The sequence below is a fragment of the Ursus arctos genome, unplaced genomic scaffold (genome assembly GCF_023065955.2).
Source record: "Ursus arctos isolate Adak ecotype North America unplaced genomic scaffold, UrsArc2.0 scaffold_32, whole genome shotgun sequence".
Classification (NCBI taxonomy): Eukaryota; Metazoa; Chordata; class Mammalia; order Carnivora; family Ursidae; genus Ursus; species Ursus arctos.
The window spans coordinates 23,670,489-23,688,443 of NW_026623008.1; the positions used below are offsets into that span (position 1 = coordinate 23,670,489).

The following is a 17,955-nucleotide window of genomic DNA, read 5'->3' on the forward strand; positions in this document are numbered from 1 at the left end:
CTCCAAATGCTAATAGCTTCAACAGCTTGAGAAACCCAGTTCTCCTACAGGCGGACAATCAGTTTCCTCTTGTGTAAAGGCACTCTTCAGTCCTCCTGGGTGACAGCATCAGGGAAGTAGGCTTTGGAGTAAGAAAGACCACACCATCCTTACAGTGTCTCTGTTGCACAGTAGGCATTCAAAAAATCTGTACTACTGAAAGTTGAATTTAATTACTAATTGTGTGACTCTGAGCAGGTCACAAAGATCTGAAGTTCATTATCCTTATCCATAAAATGGGAATAAAAAGCCTCTTCCAGAGCTGCTGTGAGCAATCATTGAGATAAACGTCGGTAAAGCTGTTGCACAGTACTTGGCCCACAGAGGTTTTCTTTCCTTTGTCAGTTTATTTCTCCCTCTTCCAAAGCCACGTTCTAATCCACGGTCAGCCCTGTCATTAGCTGAGCGACCTTGTGCAAGTCACCTCCCCCCCACCCCCGACCCCCGGAGGCCTCGGTTGAGTCTCTACAAAATTACGAAGTTGGCTTCTGATCTCCATGCACGCTTCCAACACCGAAATGGGACCGTGAAGTGTACGGATCTGCTTTCTTCCCCCGGGACTAATGGTACGGTCCCCGGGCAGCTCCCCCACCCCCCTGTCGCAGACCTTGGTACAGGCCCAGGGGGCCCTCGGCTGCCTCTCAGGGCTGCCCTTGCCCCCCGCCGAGTTCCGGGCCGTCCCTGCGCAAGCTGATTGGCTGGAGCCGTGCCCGGGCTGAGCGGCTATAGGTGAGCTCGGGAGGGGACGGGCGGAGCGGGCTGGAGGCCCGCCCCCTCCCCCCTGGGTCGGACGCTGAGCGGAGCCGCGGGCGGGAGGCCGGACGGACCGACTGACGGGAGGGACGGGAGGCGAGCAAGATGGCGCAGACTCAGGGCACCAGGAGGAAAGTCTGTTACTACTACGACGGTGAGCACCGTGCGCGGGGTGGGGGCGGGGCCGGGCCGGATCCGGGAGAGCGAGGCTGAGGAGATGCGAGCGGGGAGGCTGGGAGAGGCTGAGGCGTTGGGGAAAGGCTGAGCGAGGAGGCTGCGAGGAAGACGAGGCTGAGAGAGGAGGCTCAGAGGAAGGGAGAGCGGGGCAGAGGGAAGAGGCTGAGAGGAAGGAGGTCGAGACTGAGGGAGGAGGCTCAGAGGAAAGAGGTCAGGGGGAGGGAGGAGGCAGGGGGAGGAGGCTGAGAGCAGGAGGTAGAGGCTGAGGGAGGAGGCTCAGAGAAAAGGAAAGGAAGTGGAGGCTGAGAGAAGAGGCTGAGGCCGATTCGGGGTCTTCTGGGGAGACCTGGGGTAACTTGCTGGGGAGGGGATTTTCAGGAAGCTTGATGGGGAGAGTTTGAGTCGGACTCCTGGAGGGGAGGCTGAGTCTGAGGGGGGAGGCAGGATCTGGCGGAGAAGGGTGCAAGGATGTGTTTTCCTGCCGAGAATACAAAGGTCTTCCTCTGCCCCTTTGCTTCCTCATCTTTTTTGGTGAGAGTCCTGCAGGAGTCACCACCTCCAGTCACCAGCCTCCCCTCCCCCAGTCTTTGAGCTGGGCCTGCAGTTGCTGCTGGGAAATGGGGCCCCTGGGCTTGGAAGGAGAAAGATGCAACCTGTTAAAACAGACTTTTTCACTTAACAGAAGCCTGTGGAGCAACTTACTCTGTACTAGGGACGTTTTGGGTGCTGGGGCCATGGGGCTGATCAGGTCACTTATCTTCCTCTCAGTGTGGAGGGGGAGATGGGCAGTGACAGAGAATCGCTCTCCAGTTTCCTGCTGGGATAAAGGAAAGCTCAGAGTGTTTTGGGAGCACAGAGGAGAGGCATCTCGTCGAGGTGCCATCTCAATTAGGACCTGAAGAACAGGAGTTATTAGCCAGGCCCAGGGAAGGCAAAGATGACACTAAGTTCAGAGGTAAGAGAGAGGACAGCATTTTTGAAAGACAGCAGGCATGTGTACAGTATGGTTGGAGCATAGGTTTGAGGGCAGAGCGTAGAAGGTCAGGGAATAGGGTGGAAGGAAAGATTGCAAGTGATGAGGCTGGAAAAGTAAATGGGGACCAGATCGTGAAGGGCTGGACACACTGTCTTAAGGAAGTTGAGCTTTATTCTGAGTGCACTTGTGAATCATTGAAGTTTTATGCAGGCTAATGACATCATCAGATTTATACCTTAGAACTGTCACTCTAAGGCAGAAATTAAGTACACAAATGTGGGGTAAGGAAGAAGGCAAGGATCCCGAATTCCTGGGTTGGGCAGTTTGATGTGTTAGGAGAAGGCTACATCAGTTGATAACTTTGAGTTTTGTATTTTTAAGAAATACTTGTTGAGGGATATCCCTACTGGGGGATATCCAAGTAGAGGCATCCAGTAGGCTGTGGGCCATTCAGGTCTGCAGTTTAAAAGACAGAAATGAGAAGATAGAGATTTTTGGTAGTTGTCAGCATACAGATGGTAATTTTAGTTAACGGAAGAGGATGTGATCACCCAAGAAGTTGTATAGGGGCAAGAGAAGAGGATCCCGGGTGGAATTCTAAGGAAGTGGACTGAGAACAGTCTAGTGCCCTTCAGGCTCTGTACTCCCGTGTCATAGCGCTTGTCACTGTGTATTGGAATTGCCTGTTTACTTGTTCATTCTTCTTAGACAGTAATCTCCTTAGGGAATGGGATTGTGTCTTATCTAGCTCTGTATGCTCAGCCCCCAAACAGTGCCTCGGTCATAGTGGGCTCTCAATAAATACTTGCCGATTAAATTGTACAGAGGGAATGTAGGTGAACCAGAAGGTTTTTTCTTTACCACGGGGCTCGAACTCACGACCGACCGTGAGATCAAGACCTGAGCTGAGATCAAGAGTCAGACACTTAACTGACTGAGCCACCCGGGCACCCCACGAACCAGAAAGTCTTGGGTTACAGTAGCCAAAAGAAGGAGGGAGTGGCCAAGTGTTGGCAAGAACTGTTTCTTGTGCACAGTTTGGAAGTGAAGCTATATTGCAATAGATTGAAGAATGAGTGGATGGGTGAAGAGAAGACATCAGCTTGAATGAACCCTTTTCAAAGGAAGCTTGGTTGGGGCAGAGAGAAAGGGTTGTTTATAAAAGGAGACATAGCGGTTGAGGGTTGAGCATAGTCAAAATCCAATGGAAAATAGCCAGAGGGAGTGGCTGAAGATACAGGAGAGAGGGGCTGGTGATGATGGAGGTTCCTGAGGAGGCCAGGTGAGATGGAAACCAGAGCACAGGGAGAGACACTAGCCTTCAAGGGGAAGTTTCTTCATGATGAGAGGCAAGGAAAAGTTCAAATGTAGGTAAGCTGGATGGGGAGAAAGTTGAGGGAGTTTTCAAAATGAAGTAAGTGAATATTCCTTTTCCCGTGAGTGCAGGAGGGCAGTTGGAAGAGTCGGCATCTCGAAGAGAGATAGTTGTTAAGTAGCTGTTGTGAAAGAGGGAGGTAGGGAAATAAATTTGGAAGGACTGCTGGGCAGTGGTGAGGGCCCATTCGAGGCTGGAGCCTGTGACTTTGTAGCCATATCAGTTTGCACAGTGTTTTGGTCTCTATACCGCAGTTTAAAACGAGAAAAAGTGGAAAGACCTTCGTTTTTAGACAAAGGAGACGTCTTACTTTTTGAGAAACCGCTTGTGCGTTTTGCAGTGAGGTCGCTAGCTTGGGACCCAGACTTAGTTCTGCCCCTCAGAAGCTTTGCAGTATGGGGCAAGTCACTTTACCTCTGTAGGCCTCAGGTCACTCTCCTATAAAACTGAAAAGCTATGAGAAGCGCGGGAAAAGCTCGCTAAACTATAAAGGTAGTATCTAAATAAAAAGGATTATTTCTTTTAAAAAGTCTCTCAGCAACCAGATTAAAAGCTGTTAAGAAAAGGATGGTGCCTCTGGGCCCCACCCTCAGGTACTCCCCTAGCCTTCTAGATAAGTTATCTTAGTTCCCCAAGTCTAAGCCTTGGCTGAATTCAGGTTTGATAGGCAGGGGAGTTGCTCGGGATTAAGGCCCAGGCCAGAGACTTGGGTAAGCCAGGAATCCAATTACATAACAGTAGTGGTCATGTTACTGTGTGCCTTCAAATTGGGTTTGCATCTGCATGTCTCAGCCAATGCCTTGAGAACATATTCTGCCAATCCCCGTGGCTGATAAGGTGGACTGAGGGTCTCTGGAAACAAAATTTCCTCCTGCCTTCTCTGCTACTGCATCTCAAAAGTCTGTGTCTGTATGAGACAAGGGTCCCAACTGAATGCCACCAGTACTGCACTCTGGCTTGTGGCTCTGGCTGAGAGCACAGTTTTGCCCTCAGAGGCCTCACTAAGATTCAGAGAAGAGGGTAAAAGGACGTTAAGTAAACACTAAGGAAGTTTGAATAAAGCATAGGCTTTTAGGGGCGCCTGGGTGGCACAGCGGTTAAGCGTCTGCCTTCGGCTCAGGGCGTTATCCTGGCGTTGTGGGATCGAGCCCCACATCCGGCTCCTCTGCTATGAGCCTGCTTCTTCCTCTCCCACTCCCCCTGCTTGTGTTCCCTCTCTCGCTGGCTGTCTCTATCTCTGTCAAATAAATAAATAAAATCTTTAAAAAAAAAGCATAGACTTTTAGTTGATACTGTGTCAATATTGGTTCATTAATTGTAACAAATACTTATTTTATCACGTAGAATGCTGATAATAGGGGAAACTGCCTGTGGGGTATCTGAGAACTCTCTGTACTATCTTTGCAATTTTTCTATAAATCTAAAATTGTTCTAAAAAGTAAAGGCTATCAAAAAGACAGAGAAGAGGGTGAGATCCTAAACACCCAGCTGTTTAGAAGTGTCCCATTGTCCCTGGCCATGTCTATGACAAAGAGCACGGAGCGTGGTTTGGAGGCTATTGGTAGCACTCCCCACAGTGCATTGCTCCCTACAATGAAGACCGTTACTAACACCACCAAACCACGATGCATGAGAGGTTGGGACCTTCTTTTCACTGGTGCCCAAAGATCTGCTTCAACCTGATGGACTTCTAAAGAGAGATCCTTGGGTGTGCAGTTCTCTTGATTTTTGTTCTGTTTTGTTTTTGTTTGGTTGGTTTGGGTTGGTTTTTTTTTTTTCATTTTGGTTTGTTCTTTTCTTTTCCTCTCTTTCTTTCTTTCTTTTTTTTTTTTTGTAAGCTCTGTGCCCTGAGATCAAGAGTCGCATGCCCTAGTGACTGAGCCAGCCAGACACCCCAACTTGATTTTTGGAATATTTGTGCCAGGAACTTTGTTCCAAGGAGAATCACAGAGCCCTCTAGATCAAGTGCAAACTGAAATAGGTACCTGGGAAACCCAGTGCAGCTTTTAGGATACTGGATTTGGAGTCAGAAGAGTTGACTCCTTCATCACTTGTTAGTTTGTGATCTTGTATAGTCACTTCTCCGAGTCTCACTCAGTTCAGTTCCTTGAATCTTCATGTTGTACAGGGCGCATTTGTCCCTGCCTTCAAGGAGCATCCAGTCGTATGGATATAAATAGATACATAAGTAACTCAGACACAAAACAAAATTTATTTATTTATTTATTATTTGTTTATTTATAAAGATTTTATTTATTCATTTGAGAAAGAGCACGAGTTGGGGGGAGGGAGAGGGAGAAGCAGACTTCCTGCTGAGCAGGGAGCCTGATGCGTTGCGGGGCTCATGTGGGGCTCGATCCCAGGACCTGGGATCATGACCTGAGCCAAAGGCAGACGCTTAACCCTCTGAGCCACCCAGGTGCCCCTCAAAGCAAAATTTATTAAGTGATACATACAAATTGCATGGAGAGGAAACGACCATTTAATTTGATCAGGAATATGTTTGGCGCTTAAGCTGGGCTTTGTAGTGTGAGCATCATCAGAAAAGGAAGGACATTCCGGGTCAAAGGAACAGTCTTAACAAAGGCTACTTGGGTGTGAAGGTGAATGATGCCATGTTCAGGATGCTGATAATCATCTAGTGTGTTTAGAACAGAGGTTGGCAAATTTTCTATAAAGGTCCAGATCGTAAATATTTTTGGCCTTGTGTGCCATGTGGGTGCGGCTCTGTGGCGACTGTTTACTCAACTCTGCTATTATAATGTGAAAGCAGCCATAGACAATATTTAAATTAATGGGCATGGCTGTGTTCCAATACAATTTTATTTACAAAAAACAGGCAGCCAGTAGTATTTGGCCCAAGGGCCATAGTTTGCCTACTCCAGTTTAGAGCAGAGAACTGGGAGAGGAAGAGAGCAGGAGAAGGAGAGTGTTGTGGGTTGAATGCCAGGCCAGTGAAGTTGTTCTCTATCCTGTAAAAGATGGGGAGCCGTTAAGGATTTTTGATCAGGGGAGTGATGCTATCAAAGCTGTGTGTTAGAAAAATAACTGGGTAGTGTGACAGATAGTTTGAGTTGAAAGCAGAGGAACCAGTTAGAAGTCTATTGCTATACGGGGCGCCTGGGTGGCTCAGCCGTTAAGCCTCTGTCTTTGGCTCAGGGCGTGATCCCAGAGTCCTGGGATCAAGCCCCGCATCGGGCTCCCTGCTCTGCTGGGAGCCTGCTTCTTCCTCTCCCACTCCCCCTGCTTCTGTTCCCTCTCTCGAAGGCTGTCTCTCTCTCTGTCAAATACCAGGTTATTGAGGATCCAGTAAGAAAATGAATTCAAATGTGCTTTTTTTTTTTTTAAAGATTTTATTTATTTATTTGACAGAGATAGAGACAGCCAGCGAGAGAGGGAACACAAGCAGGGAGAGTGGGAGAGGAAGAAGCAGGCTCATAGCAGAAGAGCCTGATGTGGGGCTCGATCCCATAACGCTGGATCACTCCCTGAGCCGAAGGCAGACGCTTAACCGCTGTGCCACCCAGGCGCCCCAAATGTGCTTTTTAACTCCATAAAGTGTCATAATGTGAAAGAGGTGAACTGTGACTTATAATAATTCTGAATAGTAATCGTTATTTTTCTGTTGTAGGAGTGAATCCTTTCCTCACTACCTGCTATTCTCCCGTAGCTTTGGAATGAACCCTTTACACTGTCTAGTGCCTGTGGGCTAGACTTACATCCTTAAGTGCTGACCTCCCCAGGGCTCCCTGCTTTTTTTGTTTGTTTGTTTCTGTTTTGTTTTGTGTTTTTTATTTTGGAGTTACTGTACCTCCTCGATGTGGGTGAGATTCTTGGAGACTAGAATGAAAGAGAAAGAATTTGACTAGGAGATGGTTATAAAAATTCCTGGATTCTCCTGGGAGTGTGTGTCTAACTGTGTCACTGAAACTGTCACTCTTTCTTCTTCAGGGGATGTTGGAAATTACTACTATGGACAAGGCCACCCAATGAAGCCTCACCGAATCCGCATGACTCACAATTTGCTACTTAACTATGGTCTCTACCGAAAAATGGAAATCTATGTGAGTTACTGGGAGCCCCACCACTCCCTAACCCCATAAGCTCTGGTCATATGTTATTCATCTCATTTTCTCAACTACTCATTCATCAAATGTGTCGAGTGGCTGTTATGTGGCAGACACTGTAAATGATAGAGATTTCTGTTTTTAAAGGGTTCACTCTTGTGCTGGAGACTGACAGGCACACAAATAAATTGTACTACAGTCTGTAAGTACAACAATTAAAGAATGTACAAGATGCAGAGATAATGAGAAGTGAAGGAGGAAGGGGAGCCTTGGAAAGTTTCCTGGAGTGCTATCTGAGCAGAATTTTATTTTATTTTATTTTATTTTATTTTATTTTATTTTATTTTATTTTGGCTTTTGAAAATTAACATATAATATATTATTTGTTTCAGGGGTACAGGTCTGTGATTCATCAGTCTACACATCTTCTTTATCCATTCATCTGTCGATGGACATCTGGGCTCTTTCCATAGTTTGGCTATTGTGAACATTGCTGCTATAAACATTGGGGTGCAGGTGCCCCTTTGGATCACTACATTTGTGTCTTTGGGGTAAATACCCGGTAGTGCACTTGCTGGGTCATAGGCTAGCTCTATTTTCAACTTTTTGGGGAACCTCCATACTGTTTTCTAGAGTGGCTGCACCAGCTTGCAGTCCCACCAACAGTGTGGGAGGATTCCCCTTTCTCCGCACCCTTGCCAACGTCTGTCGTTTCCTGACTCGTTAATTTTAGCCATTCTGAATGATGTGAAGTGGTATCTCATTGTGGTTTTGATTTGTATTTCCTTGATGCCAGGTGATGTTGAGTGCTTTTTCATGTGTCTGTTGGCCATTTGTATGTCTTCTTTGCAGAAATGTCTGTTCATGTCTTCTGCCCATTTCTTGACTGGATTATTTGTTCCTTGGTTGTTGGGTTTGATAAGTTCTTTATAGATTTTGGATACTAGCCCTTTATCTGATATATCATTTGCAAATATCTTCTCCCATTGTCGGCTGTCTTTTGGTTTTGTCGACTGTTTCCTTTGCTGTGCAGAAGCTTTTTATCTTAATAAAGTCCCAATAGTTCATTTTTGCCTTTCTTTCCCTTGCCTTTGGAGACGTGTCTAGCAAGAAGTTGCTGCGGCCGAGGTCGAAGGGGTTGCTGCCTGTGTTCTCCTATAGGATTTTGATGGATTCATGTCTCACATTTAGGTCTTTCATCTATTTTGAGTCTATTTTTGTATATGGTGTAAGAAAATGGTCCAGTTTCATTCTTCTGCACGTGGTTGTCCAGTTTTCCCAACACCGTTTGTTGAAGAGACCGTCTTTTTTCCATTGGATATCTTTCCTGCTTTGTCGAAGATTAGTTGACTCTAGAGTTAAGGGTCCATTTCTGGGTTTTCTCTTCTGTTCCATTAATCTATGTGTTTGTTTTTGTGCCAGTACCATACTGTTTTGATGATTACAGCTTTGTAATAGAGCTTGAAGTCCAGAATTTGATGCCTCCTGCTTTGGTTTTCTTTTTCAACATTCCTTTGGCTATTTGGGTTTTTTTCTGGTTCCATACATATTGTAGGATTATTTGTTCCAACTCTGTGAAAAAAGTTGATGGTATTTTGATAAGGATTGCATTGCTCTAGGTAGCACAGACATTTTAACAATATTTGTTCTTCTCTTCCGTGAGCCTGGAATGTTTTTCCATTTCTTTGTTTCTTCTTCAATTTCTTTCATGAGTATTCTGTAGTTTTATGAGTACAGATCCTTTGCCTCTTTGGTTAGATTTATTCCTAGGCATCTTATGGTTTTTGGTGCAATTGTAAATGGGACCGACTCCTTAATTTCTCTTTCTCCTGTCTTGTTGGTGTATAGAAATGCAACTGCTTTCCGTGCATTGATTTTATATCCTGCCACTTTACTGAATTCCTGTATGAGTTCTAGCAGTTTTGGGGTGGAGACTTGTGGGTTCACACAAAGTATCATATCATCTGCAAAAAGTGAGAGTTCGACTTCTTCTTTGCCAATTCAGATGCCTTTTATTTCTTTTCGTTGTGTGATTGCTGAGGCTGGGACTTCTAGTACTGTACTGAGCAGCAGTGGTGATAGTGGACATCCGTGCCGTGTTCCTGACCTCAGGGGAAAAGCTCTCAGGTTTTCCCCATTGAGAATGATATTCACTGTGGGTTTTTCATAGATGACTTTTATGATATTGAGATATGTACCCTCTATCCCTACACTGTGAAGAGTTTTAATCAAGAAAGGATGCTATACTTTGTCAAATGTTTTTTCTGCATCTATTGAGAGGATCATATGCTTCTTTTTTTTATTTTTATTTTTATTTAAGATTTTATTTATTTATTTGACAGAGATAGAGACAGCGAGAGAGGGAACACAAGCAGGGGCAGTGGGAGAGGAAGAAGCAGGCTCATAGCGGAGGAGCCTGATGTGGGGCTCGATCCCATAACGCCGGGATCACGCCCTGACCCTGAGCCGAAGGCAGACGCTTAACGGGACTGCGCCACCCAGGCGCCCTGGATCATATGCTTTTTGTATCACATTGATGTGCGGATGTTGAACCAACCTTGCAGCCCAGGAATAAATCCCACTTGGTCGTGGTGAATAATCCTTTTAGTGTACTGTTGGATCCTATTGGCTAGTATTTTGGTGGGAGTTTTTACATCCATGTTCATCAGGGATATTGGTCTGTAATTCTCCTTTTTGGTGGGGTCTTTGTCTGATTTTGGGATCAAGGTAATGCTGGCCTCATAAAATGAGTTTGGACGTTTTCCTTCCATTTCTATTTTTTGAAACAGTTTCAAAGAATAGGTATTAATTCTTCTTTAAATGTTTGGATAGAATTTAGCCTGGAGCTCAGGAGGGGACTGACATTCTAGACCAAGGGAAGAGTGTAGACAAAAAGGCAAAGAGGTGAGAACAATATGGTGTATTTGGGGAAACTGCAAGTAGTTTGGTGTTCGGGTAGTGGAATAGTGTAAAGGTCACATGTGAGAGTGAGGGGACCTAGAGCTGGAGAGGTTAGCAAGGATTGGATATTCTGTACTATGTAATAAGCAATTCTGATGGGCCAGGATGAGAAAAATCCAATGCCTAAAAAAAAGAGTGATCAGGATTGTGTTGAACTAGACAAGTCTCTGATTACTAGAGAGCATAGACTTTCTAACTGCTTAACTCAGTTCCAACTGATTTTTGCCCACCTACCAGTTTTTATTTTATTTATTTATTTGAGATTTCATTTATTTGAGAGAGAGAGAGAGAGCATGAGCAGGGAGAGAGAGAGAAGCAGACTCCCCACTAAGCAGGGAACCTGATGCAGGGCTCTATCCTAGGACCCTGGGATTGTGACCTGAGCCAAAGGCAGACACTCAACTGAGCCAGCCACGTGCCCCCACCTACCAGTTTTTAAAGAGAATCTAGAAATCTACATTATTATGTAATGTGGGGTCTGACCTCAACACCCTGAGATCATGTCCTTAGCTGAAACCAAGAGTTGGACGCTTAACCGACTGTGCCACCCAGGTGCCACAAAGATTTTTTTTTTTTTTTTTTTAAGTAATCTCTACACTACTGTGGGGCTGGAACTTACAAACCCAAGATCAAGAGTTGCATGCTGTACTGACTGAGCCAGCCAGGCACCCCCAAGTCATGGATTTTAAATCAAAGAGATACAAAAACAGGCATGCATCTTATTTATTTATTTATTTATTTGTTTGTTTGTTTATTTATTCGTTCATTCATTCATTCATTTACATATTTGTTTTTAAAAGATTTTATTTATTTATTAGGAAGAGAGAGACGTAGTGGGTGGAAGGGAGAGGGAGAAGTAATCTGTACACTAGTGCGGGGCTAAAACTCACAACCCCAAGATCAAGTCGCATGCTGCACCAACTGAGCCAGTCAGGGCCCCCAGGCATGCGTTTTAGAAGCAGGAAGCTAGTTAGGAGGCTGTTGCAAAGGTCCAAATGAGAAAATAAAGAAGGGCTGGGGTCGCATGTTGCCTTATGGTTAGAGCCTAAGATTCTGTGGTTAAAGCCTGTGCGGGCAGCTTAAGTAACCTAGCAACAGCAGTATCCTTCCTCACCATTCCAGAGACTGAAAGGAGATGAGTCTTCTGTCTCAGATGGCCCTGTTATGTCCCTAGGGCCACTGGAGGCAGCTGGGGAAGCAAGGAGGGGAGGTAGAGGAGCAGACAGACATTGGGACCAGAGAGCTTTTTCAGGCGTGAAAGGCGTCTGGGAATGAAAAACGTAAAAGATAGCAAGACAGAGGTGTTGAGGGACTCTAGGGAGCAGACTAAGCATTTAGATATAGAGAGGATACCTGAATGCGGAATAGCGAGCACCAAGACCTTCCAGAGCTGCCTTGTACACATCTCTACCATGCTAATCTGGCCCCAGCCTGCCTCCTTCCCTGCCACTCCCCTCTCAGAATCCTCTAAGTCAGCCAGATCAGATTTTGCCTCTTTCCACACTATCCTGACTGAGAGGATTATTTACTCTGCCCAGTCGTATTTTACTCATCTTCAAAGTCACCTTAAGCCCTCTTTCTTTCTTTCATTCAGTAGATTTTTGTTGAATACTTGTCATACCCCAGGGACTATGTTAACCTCCATGAGTGATATTGAGATATTAAAAAATGGATCCTATCTTCAGGTGAGAGGAAAAATAAACTAACATTTATTGAAGATTGCTTAGGTGGGAGGCCAGGGCTACCTGTTATTTCATGTAATCCTTATAGCAACCCTAATTTATGGATGAGAAAACAAGGTCAGAGAGGATAATTAACGTGTTCAAAGTCACATAGCTATTAACAGATGAGCTAAGACTCCAATCCAGATCTCTCTGGTTCCAGAGTCTTTATGTGTCCATTTGTGCTATTCCCTCTTCCTAAGCAATATATGTATATTTTTAAGTAGGCTCCATGCCCAGTGTGGAGCCCAACGTGGGGCTTGAATTCACAACCCTTAGGTCCAGACCTTAGCTCAGATCAGGAGTCAGACACTTAACCAACTGAGCCACCCAGGTGCCCCCCCAAGCAATATTTTAATAAGAAGCCTAGAAGTAGACTGTCTCAGGAATTTTTGGTAATGTCATGAGGGACCCAGGCTTATTCTGTCCTCCTGCTCAGCCATCCTTAGCTTATTGATTTTTTTTTTTTAAAGATGTATTTTATTTATTTTAGAAAGAGCAGGGGGAGGCAAAGGGAGAGGGAGACAGAGAATCTCAAGCGGATGCCCTGAGTAGTGTGGAACCCAACGCAAGTCCAATCTTGTGACCCTTGAGATCATGACCTGAGCCGAAATCAAGAGCTGGACACTTAACTGACTTAGCCACCCAGGCACCCCAGCTTATTTGATTTTATCCTTTTGTTTTTTGCCTTGAAATCCCTTGATAGCTGTCTCAGCTCCAAGTATCATGTGTTCGTACAATAGAATACAAAGAAGAAGGGAACCGGAGGCAAATGGATCATTCTCCACTATCCCTACCCCACGCTCCCTTTTTTATTAAAGAGAAAAACCCTTACCAGAAGTTTCCCAGCAGATTCCCCCTTAAATCTCATTGGGTCATTTGCCATCCTTAGGCCATTCACCAGCAATTGGCTTAGCCTAATCACATTTTATTCCTTTGGCTGAGTACATTAACACCCAACCAAATTGAGATCTGCTAACAAGAAGGGAGAGAATTGCTCTTTGGGAAGCATCTCACAGTGGCTGTCATAGAGATAATAATACCTTATTGGAAATTTCTTCATCTGTAGGTATCATTGTAAACTTCTAAAGCAAAATTCCAGTATAATCTCTTTCTTAAATCTCTAGACTTGCTCTGTTTAATGTGATCTGTTTTCTTCTCTGGCCCTGCTTCTCCACTGAGTATGAACCTTTGATCCTCTCCCCCAGCAGGGTTTCTGTGCATTCATCCCTTCTATATCTTCTCCTTTCTCTGGGCTGTGATCCTAGTATTCCTTCCCCAAAGCACAGATGGCCATTTTAATATCTGTCCTGAAATTGATGGCTTTTCAGAGTCAGTCCTGGAAGAAGCTCCTTAGACTTCTTACAGAAGTTGCTGTATTCTGGGGTATCTGGCGGGCTCAGTTGGTAGAGCATGTGACTCTTGATCTTGAGGTTGTAAGTTTGAGCCCTATGTTGGATGCAGAGATTACTTAAAAATAAAATCTTAAAAAAAAGAAGTTGCTCTGTTCTACCTCTATACCTGAAGAGGACATGTTGAAGTCTTTCACACAGTTAGTCCCTCCCCCAATTCTGCCTCCACACATCTAATTAATCTCTCCCAGAATCTATATCCTCATTTTTCATCCAGGAACCTTCCTATTTACATAATCAACAATTCTGCTCTCTTCCTTGCCTTGGATGCTAATTTTGTATATTCCCAGGCTTCTTATTCATCGCCTTCTGTTCTTTTGTGCTTTTTTTAAAAAATGTTTTTATAAAATATTGAGTAGATATGAAAGAATTTTTATAAAATATGTGGAAGGTATAAAGAATCACAATACAATTAATACAACCTAGTTAAGAAAACAAACATTGCTATGACTGCTAAAGCCCCTGTAGTCCTTCCTGATCCTATCTGCTCTCTTCCCCAGAGTTAACCTCTGCCCTGTGTTTGGGGCTTATTATTTCCTTGCTTTTTAAAGATAATTTTACCACTATGAATTCTTAGACAATACATGTCTAGTTTCACATGTTTGAGTGTTATGTAAATGGAGTCATACAGTATTTATTATGTGACTTGCCTTTTTTGCTCAACATGTTCCTGAAAAGTCATACACGTTGATGCACAGAGCTGGATTTATTTTCACTGTTTCATTGAAAGAATATACTACAGGATGTATGCACATATTTACCCTTATTAGTTTCAGAATGGTGTCCAGTTGCCAGCAATGTAGAAGAGTTGCAGTTGTTCTAAGTCCTTGCCAACACTTGATTTTGTCATATTTAATTTTTTTTTTCAGTTTAGCTTGGCATGAAATGATATTTTACTGTTGTTTTGATTTGTATTTCCTTGATTCCAAGGGAGATTGAGAATCTTTTTGTATGTTTATTGGCCATTCAAGTTTCCTTATTAAAGTCCCTTTTCAAGCCTTTTACCCGTTTTCCTATTTGATTGCCTGTTTTTTTGTTTTTTTTTTTTTTAAGATTTTATTTATTTATTCAACAGAGAGAGAGACAGCCGGCGAGAGAGGGAACACAAGCAGGGGGAGTGGGAGAGAAAGAAGCAGGCTCCTAGCGGAGGAGCCTGATGTGGGGCTCGATCCCAGAATGCTGGGATCACGCCCTGAGCCGAAGGCAGACGCTTAACCACTGTGCCACCCAGGCGCCCCAGATTGCCTGTTTTTGTTTTAATTGGACCTTAGATACACGGAATTAGAATAAACATTATCTTTGGCTCATAAGCATCAAAAGAAGTTCCATTTTTTATCTTCTTTTTAAGATATGTATTTTATTGTTTGTTTATTCATTTATTAAATATTTTAATGGTGCTGTGGACATCCATATTCCTACACCCTAATCACTCTTCTAAATTTTGTGTTTATTATTCTCTTGCTTTTTAAAAAATGTTTATCCTGTGTGTATATGCCCAAACAATATATAGTAATTATTCTCCTGTTTTTGAACTTTTTAAAAAAGCCACCCAGGCACCCCCTTTCCTTTTTTAAAGTTTATTTATTTATTTTTAGTAATCTCCACATCCAACGTAGGGCTCGAACTCACGATCCCGTGACCAAAAGTTGCATGCTCTTCCGGGACACCTGGGTGGCTCAGTCAGTTAAGGGTCTGACTTCAGCTTGGGTCATGAACCCAGTGTCCTGGGATCGAGCCCTGCATCAGGCTCTACGCTCAGTGGGGAGTCTGCTTCCCCTGTCCCTTGTCCTTTGCCCCTCACCCCCACCCATCCTCTCTGTCTCTCAGATAAATAAGTAAAATCTTTAAAAAAAAAAAAAAAAGTTGCATGCTCTTCAAGCTGAGCCAGCCAGGTGCCCCCGTGACTTGCTTTTATCACATAATATTGTGTTAGTAAAATCCATCTACCTTTCTGCATATAGCTATTGTTCTCCCATTTTTCTCTGTCGAATAATATTTTATTGTCATTATACTTCAATTTATCCCTTCTCCTATGATCTTAATTGCTTGAGTATTCTTGTATGTGTCTCTTGGTGCATGCATGCAAAAGTTTCTTTTGGGGGCGCCTGGGTGGCTCAGTCGTTAAGTGTCTGCCTTCAGCTCAGGTCATGATCCGAGCGTTCTGGGATCGAGCCCCACATCAGGCTCCCTGCTCAGCGGGAAGCCTGCTTCTTCCTCTCCCACTCCTCCTGCTTGTGTTCCCTCTCTCGCTGCCTTTCTCTCTGTCAAATAAATAAAATCTTTTAAAAATTTTTTTAAAAACTTTCTTTTGGCTGTTTTTCTAGTACTAGAACTGCTGGACTGTAGGGTATGTGAACATTACATGTCACGTTGCTTTGCATTGTGGTCAAATGAATTTATACTCCCACTGCAGTGTGTAAGTGATACCTTGAGGGGCACCTGGCCGGCTCAGTTGGTGGAGTTGTGCAGCTCTTGCTCTTGGGGTTATGAGTTCAAACCCCATGTTGAATGTGGAGATTGCTTAAAATAAAATCTTAAAAAAAAAAAAAAGAGCGATACCTTGATTCATATCCTTTCCTGTACTTGGAATTGGACTTTTAATTTTGCTGACCAAATGAGTATAAATAGTATGTCATTGTGGTCTTGATTTGCATTTTGCTAATGACCAGTGAGAATGAGTGTCTCATTGTATGTTTATTAACTGTTTGTATGTCCTCTACTGTGAAATGTCTTTTCTTTTGCCCATTTTCCTTTTTTGGGTTGTTTAACTTTCTTTTCCCTACCAATTTGTAGTTCTTTATTTTGTTTTATTTTATTTTTTATTTTTTAAAGATTTTATTTATTTATTTGACAGAGAGAGAGAGACAGCCAGTGAGAGATGGAACAAAAACAAGGGGAGTGGGAGAGGAAGAAGCAGGCTCCCAGTAGAGCAGGGAGCCTGATGCGGGCCTCGATCCCAGGTTCCTGGGATCACGCCCTTAGCCGAAGGCAGACGCTTAACGACTGAGACACCTAGGCGCCCCTGTAGTTTTTTATTTTAGTAAAAATAGTCCAGTATCAGTGTATTGCTCTAAATATCTTTTTTTTTTTAAGATTATTTATTTAAAAAAAGAAGATTATTTATTTTAGAGAGAGAGTACACGGCAGGGAGGAGCAGAGGGAGAGAGAGAGAATCTTTAAGCAGAATCCGCGCTGAGTATGGAGCCTGATGTGGGTCTGGATCCCACGACCCTGAGATCACTACCTGAGCCAAAACCAAGAGTCAGACGCTTAACCAGCTGCACCACCCAGGCGCCCTGCTCTAAATATCTTTTATTCTGGTTTTGTCTTTTCACTCTAATGTATCTTTAATGAACAGAAATTCTTGATTTTAATAGTCATATTTATTAATTGTTTCCTTTATAAGGGCTTTTGTGTCTTAAGAAATCCTTCCCTTGGGGCACCTGGCTAGCTTAGTTGGAAGAGCCTGCAACTCTTTGTCTCCAGATTGTGAGTTTGAGCCCCACGTTGGATGTGGAGATCACTTAAAACAAAACAAAACGAAAGAAAAAAAAGAAAAGAAAATCCTTCCCAAGTCTTGAGGTTATTCTCCTGAGTTCATCTTTTTTTTTTTTTTTAAAGATTTTATTTATTTATTCGACAGAGATAGAGACAGCCAGCGAGAGAGGGAACACAAGCAGGGGGAGTGGGAGAGGAAGAAGCAGGCTCCTAGCGGAGGAGCCTGATGTGGGGCTCGATCCCACAACGCCGGGATCACGCCCTGAGCCGAAGGCAGACGCTTAACTGATGTGCCACCCAGGCGCCCCCCTGAGTTCATCTTTTAAAAGCTTTATAGGGGGCCCCCTGGCTGACTCCATCAGTAGAGCATGTGGCCCTTGGTCTCGGGGTCATGAGGTCAAGCCTCATGTTGGGCAGAGAGCTCACTTAAAAAATTAAAAAAAAAAAAGAGCTTTATAGGTTTCCCTTCACATATATGTATTTACAGCATCTATAATTGATTTTTTAATATGGTTTGAGGTAGAAATCCACTGAAATTTTTCTCCCATATTGCAGCTGATTTACTGAAAAGTGTGTTGTTTCCCCACTGATCTAAGTGCCAGCTCTTTTATGTATGAGATGTCCATATTCATTCATTCCACAAATACTTAAAACACCTGCTTTGTGCCAGGCACTGTGTGTGGGTCTGTTTCTGGGCTCTGTGTGCTGTTGACTTGGTCTGCTTATTGACCCATATGCCAATACCCAGTGGCCTAATAATGGCTCTTCAGTAGGTCTTAATATCTAGTAACACAAGTCCTCCCACTTTGTTCTTTTTTTTTTTTTTTTTTTTAAGATTTATTTATTTATTTATTTATTTATTTGACAGAGAGAGACAGCCAGTGAGAGAGAGAACACAAGCAGGGGGAGTGGGAGAGGAAGAAGCAGGCTCCTAGCGGAGGACCCTGATGTGGGGCTCGATCCCAGAACGCCGGGA

The 17,955-nt window shown here is 43.8% G+C and overlaps 1 protein-coding gene across 2 annotated transcripts in view; it reads left to right on the forward strand.

Moving 5' to 3' along the window:
* The first annotated feature begins 791 nt into the window (after positions 1-791).
* Positions 792-17,955, forward strand: part of HDAC1 (histone deacetylase 1) — a 34,277-nt gene continuing 17,113 nt past the window's right edge. Inside the window, exons 1-2 of one of the 2 annotated variants that reach the window (XM_026516791.4) lie at positions 792-946; positions 7,272-7,384. In XM_026516791.4, coding sequence (XP_026372576.1) covers positions 898-946; positions 7,272-7,384 — 162 coding nt within the window. In that variant the 5' untranslated portion in view covers positions 792-897. The remainder of the gene's footprint in view (positions 947-7,271; positions 7,385-17,955) is intronic. The other variant, XM_057305300.1, reaches the window with a different exon arrangement.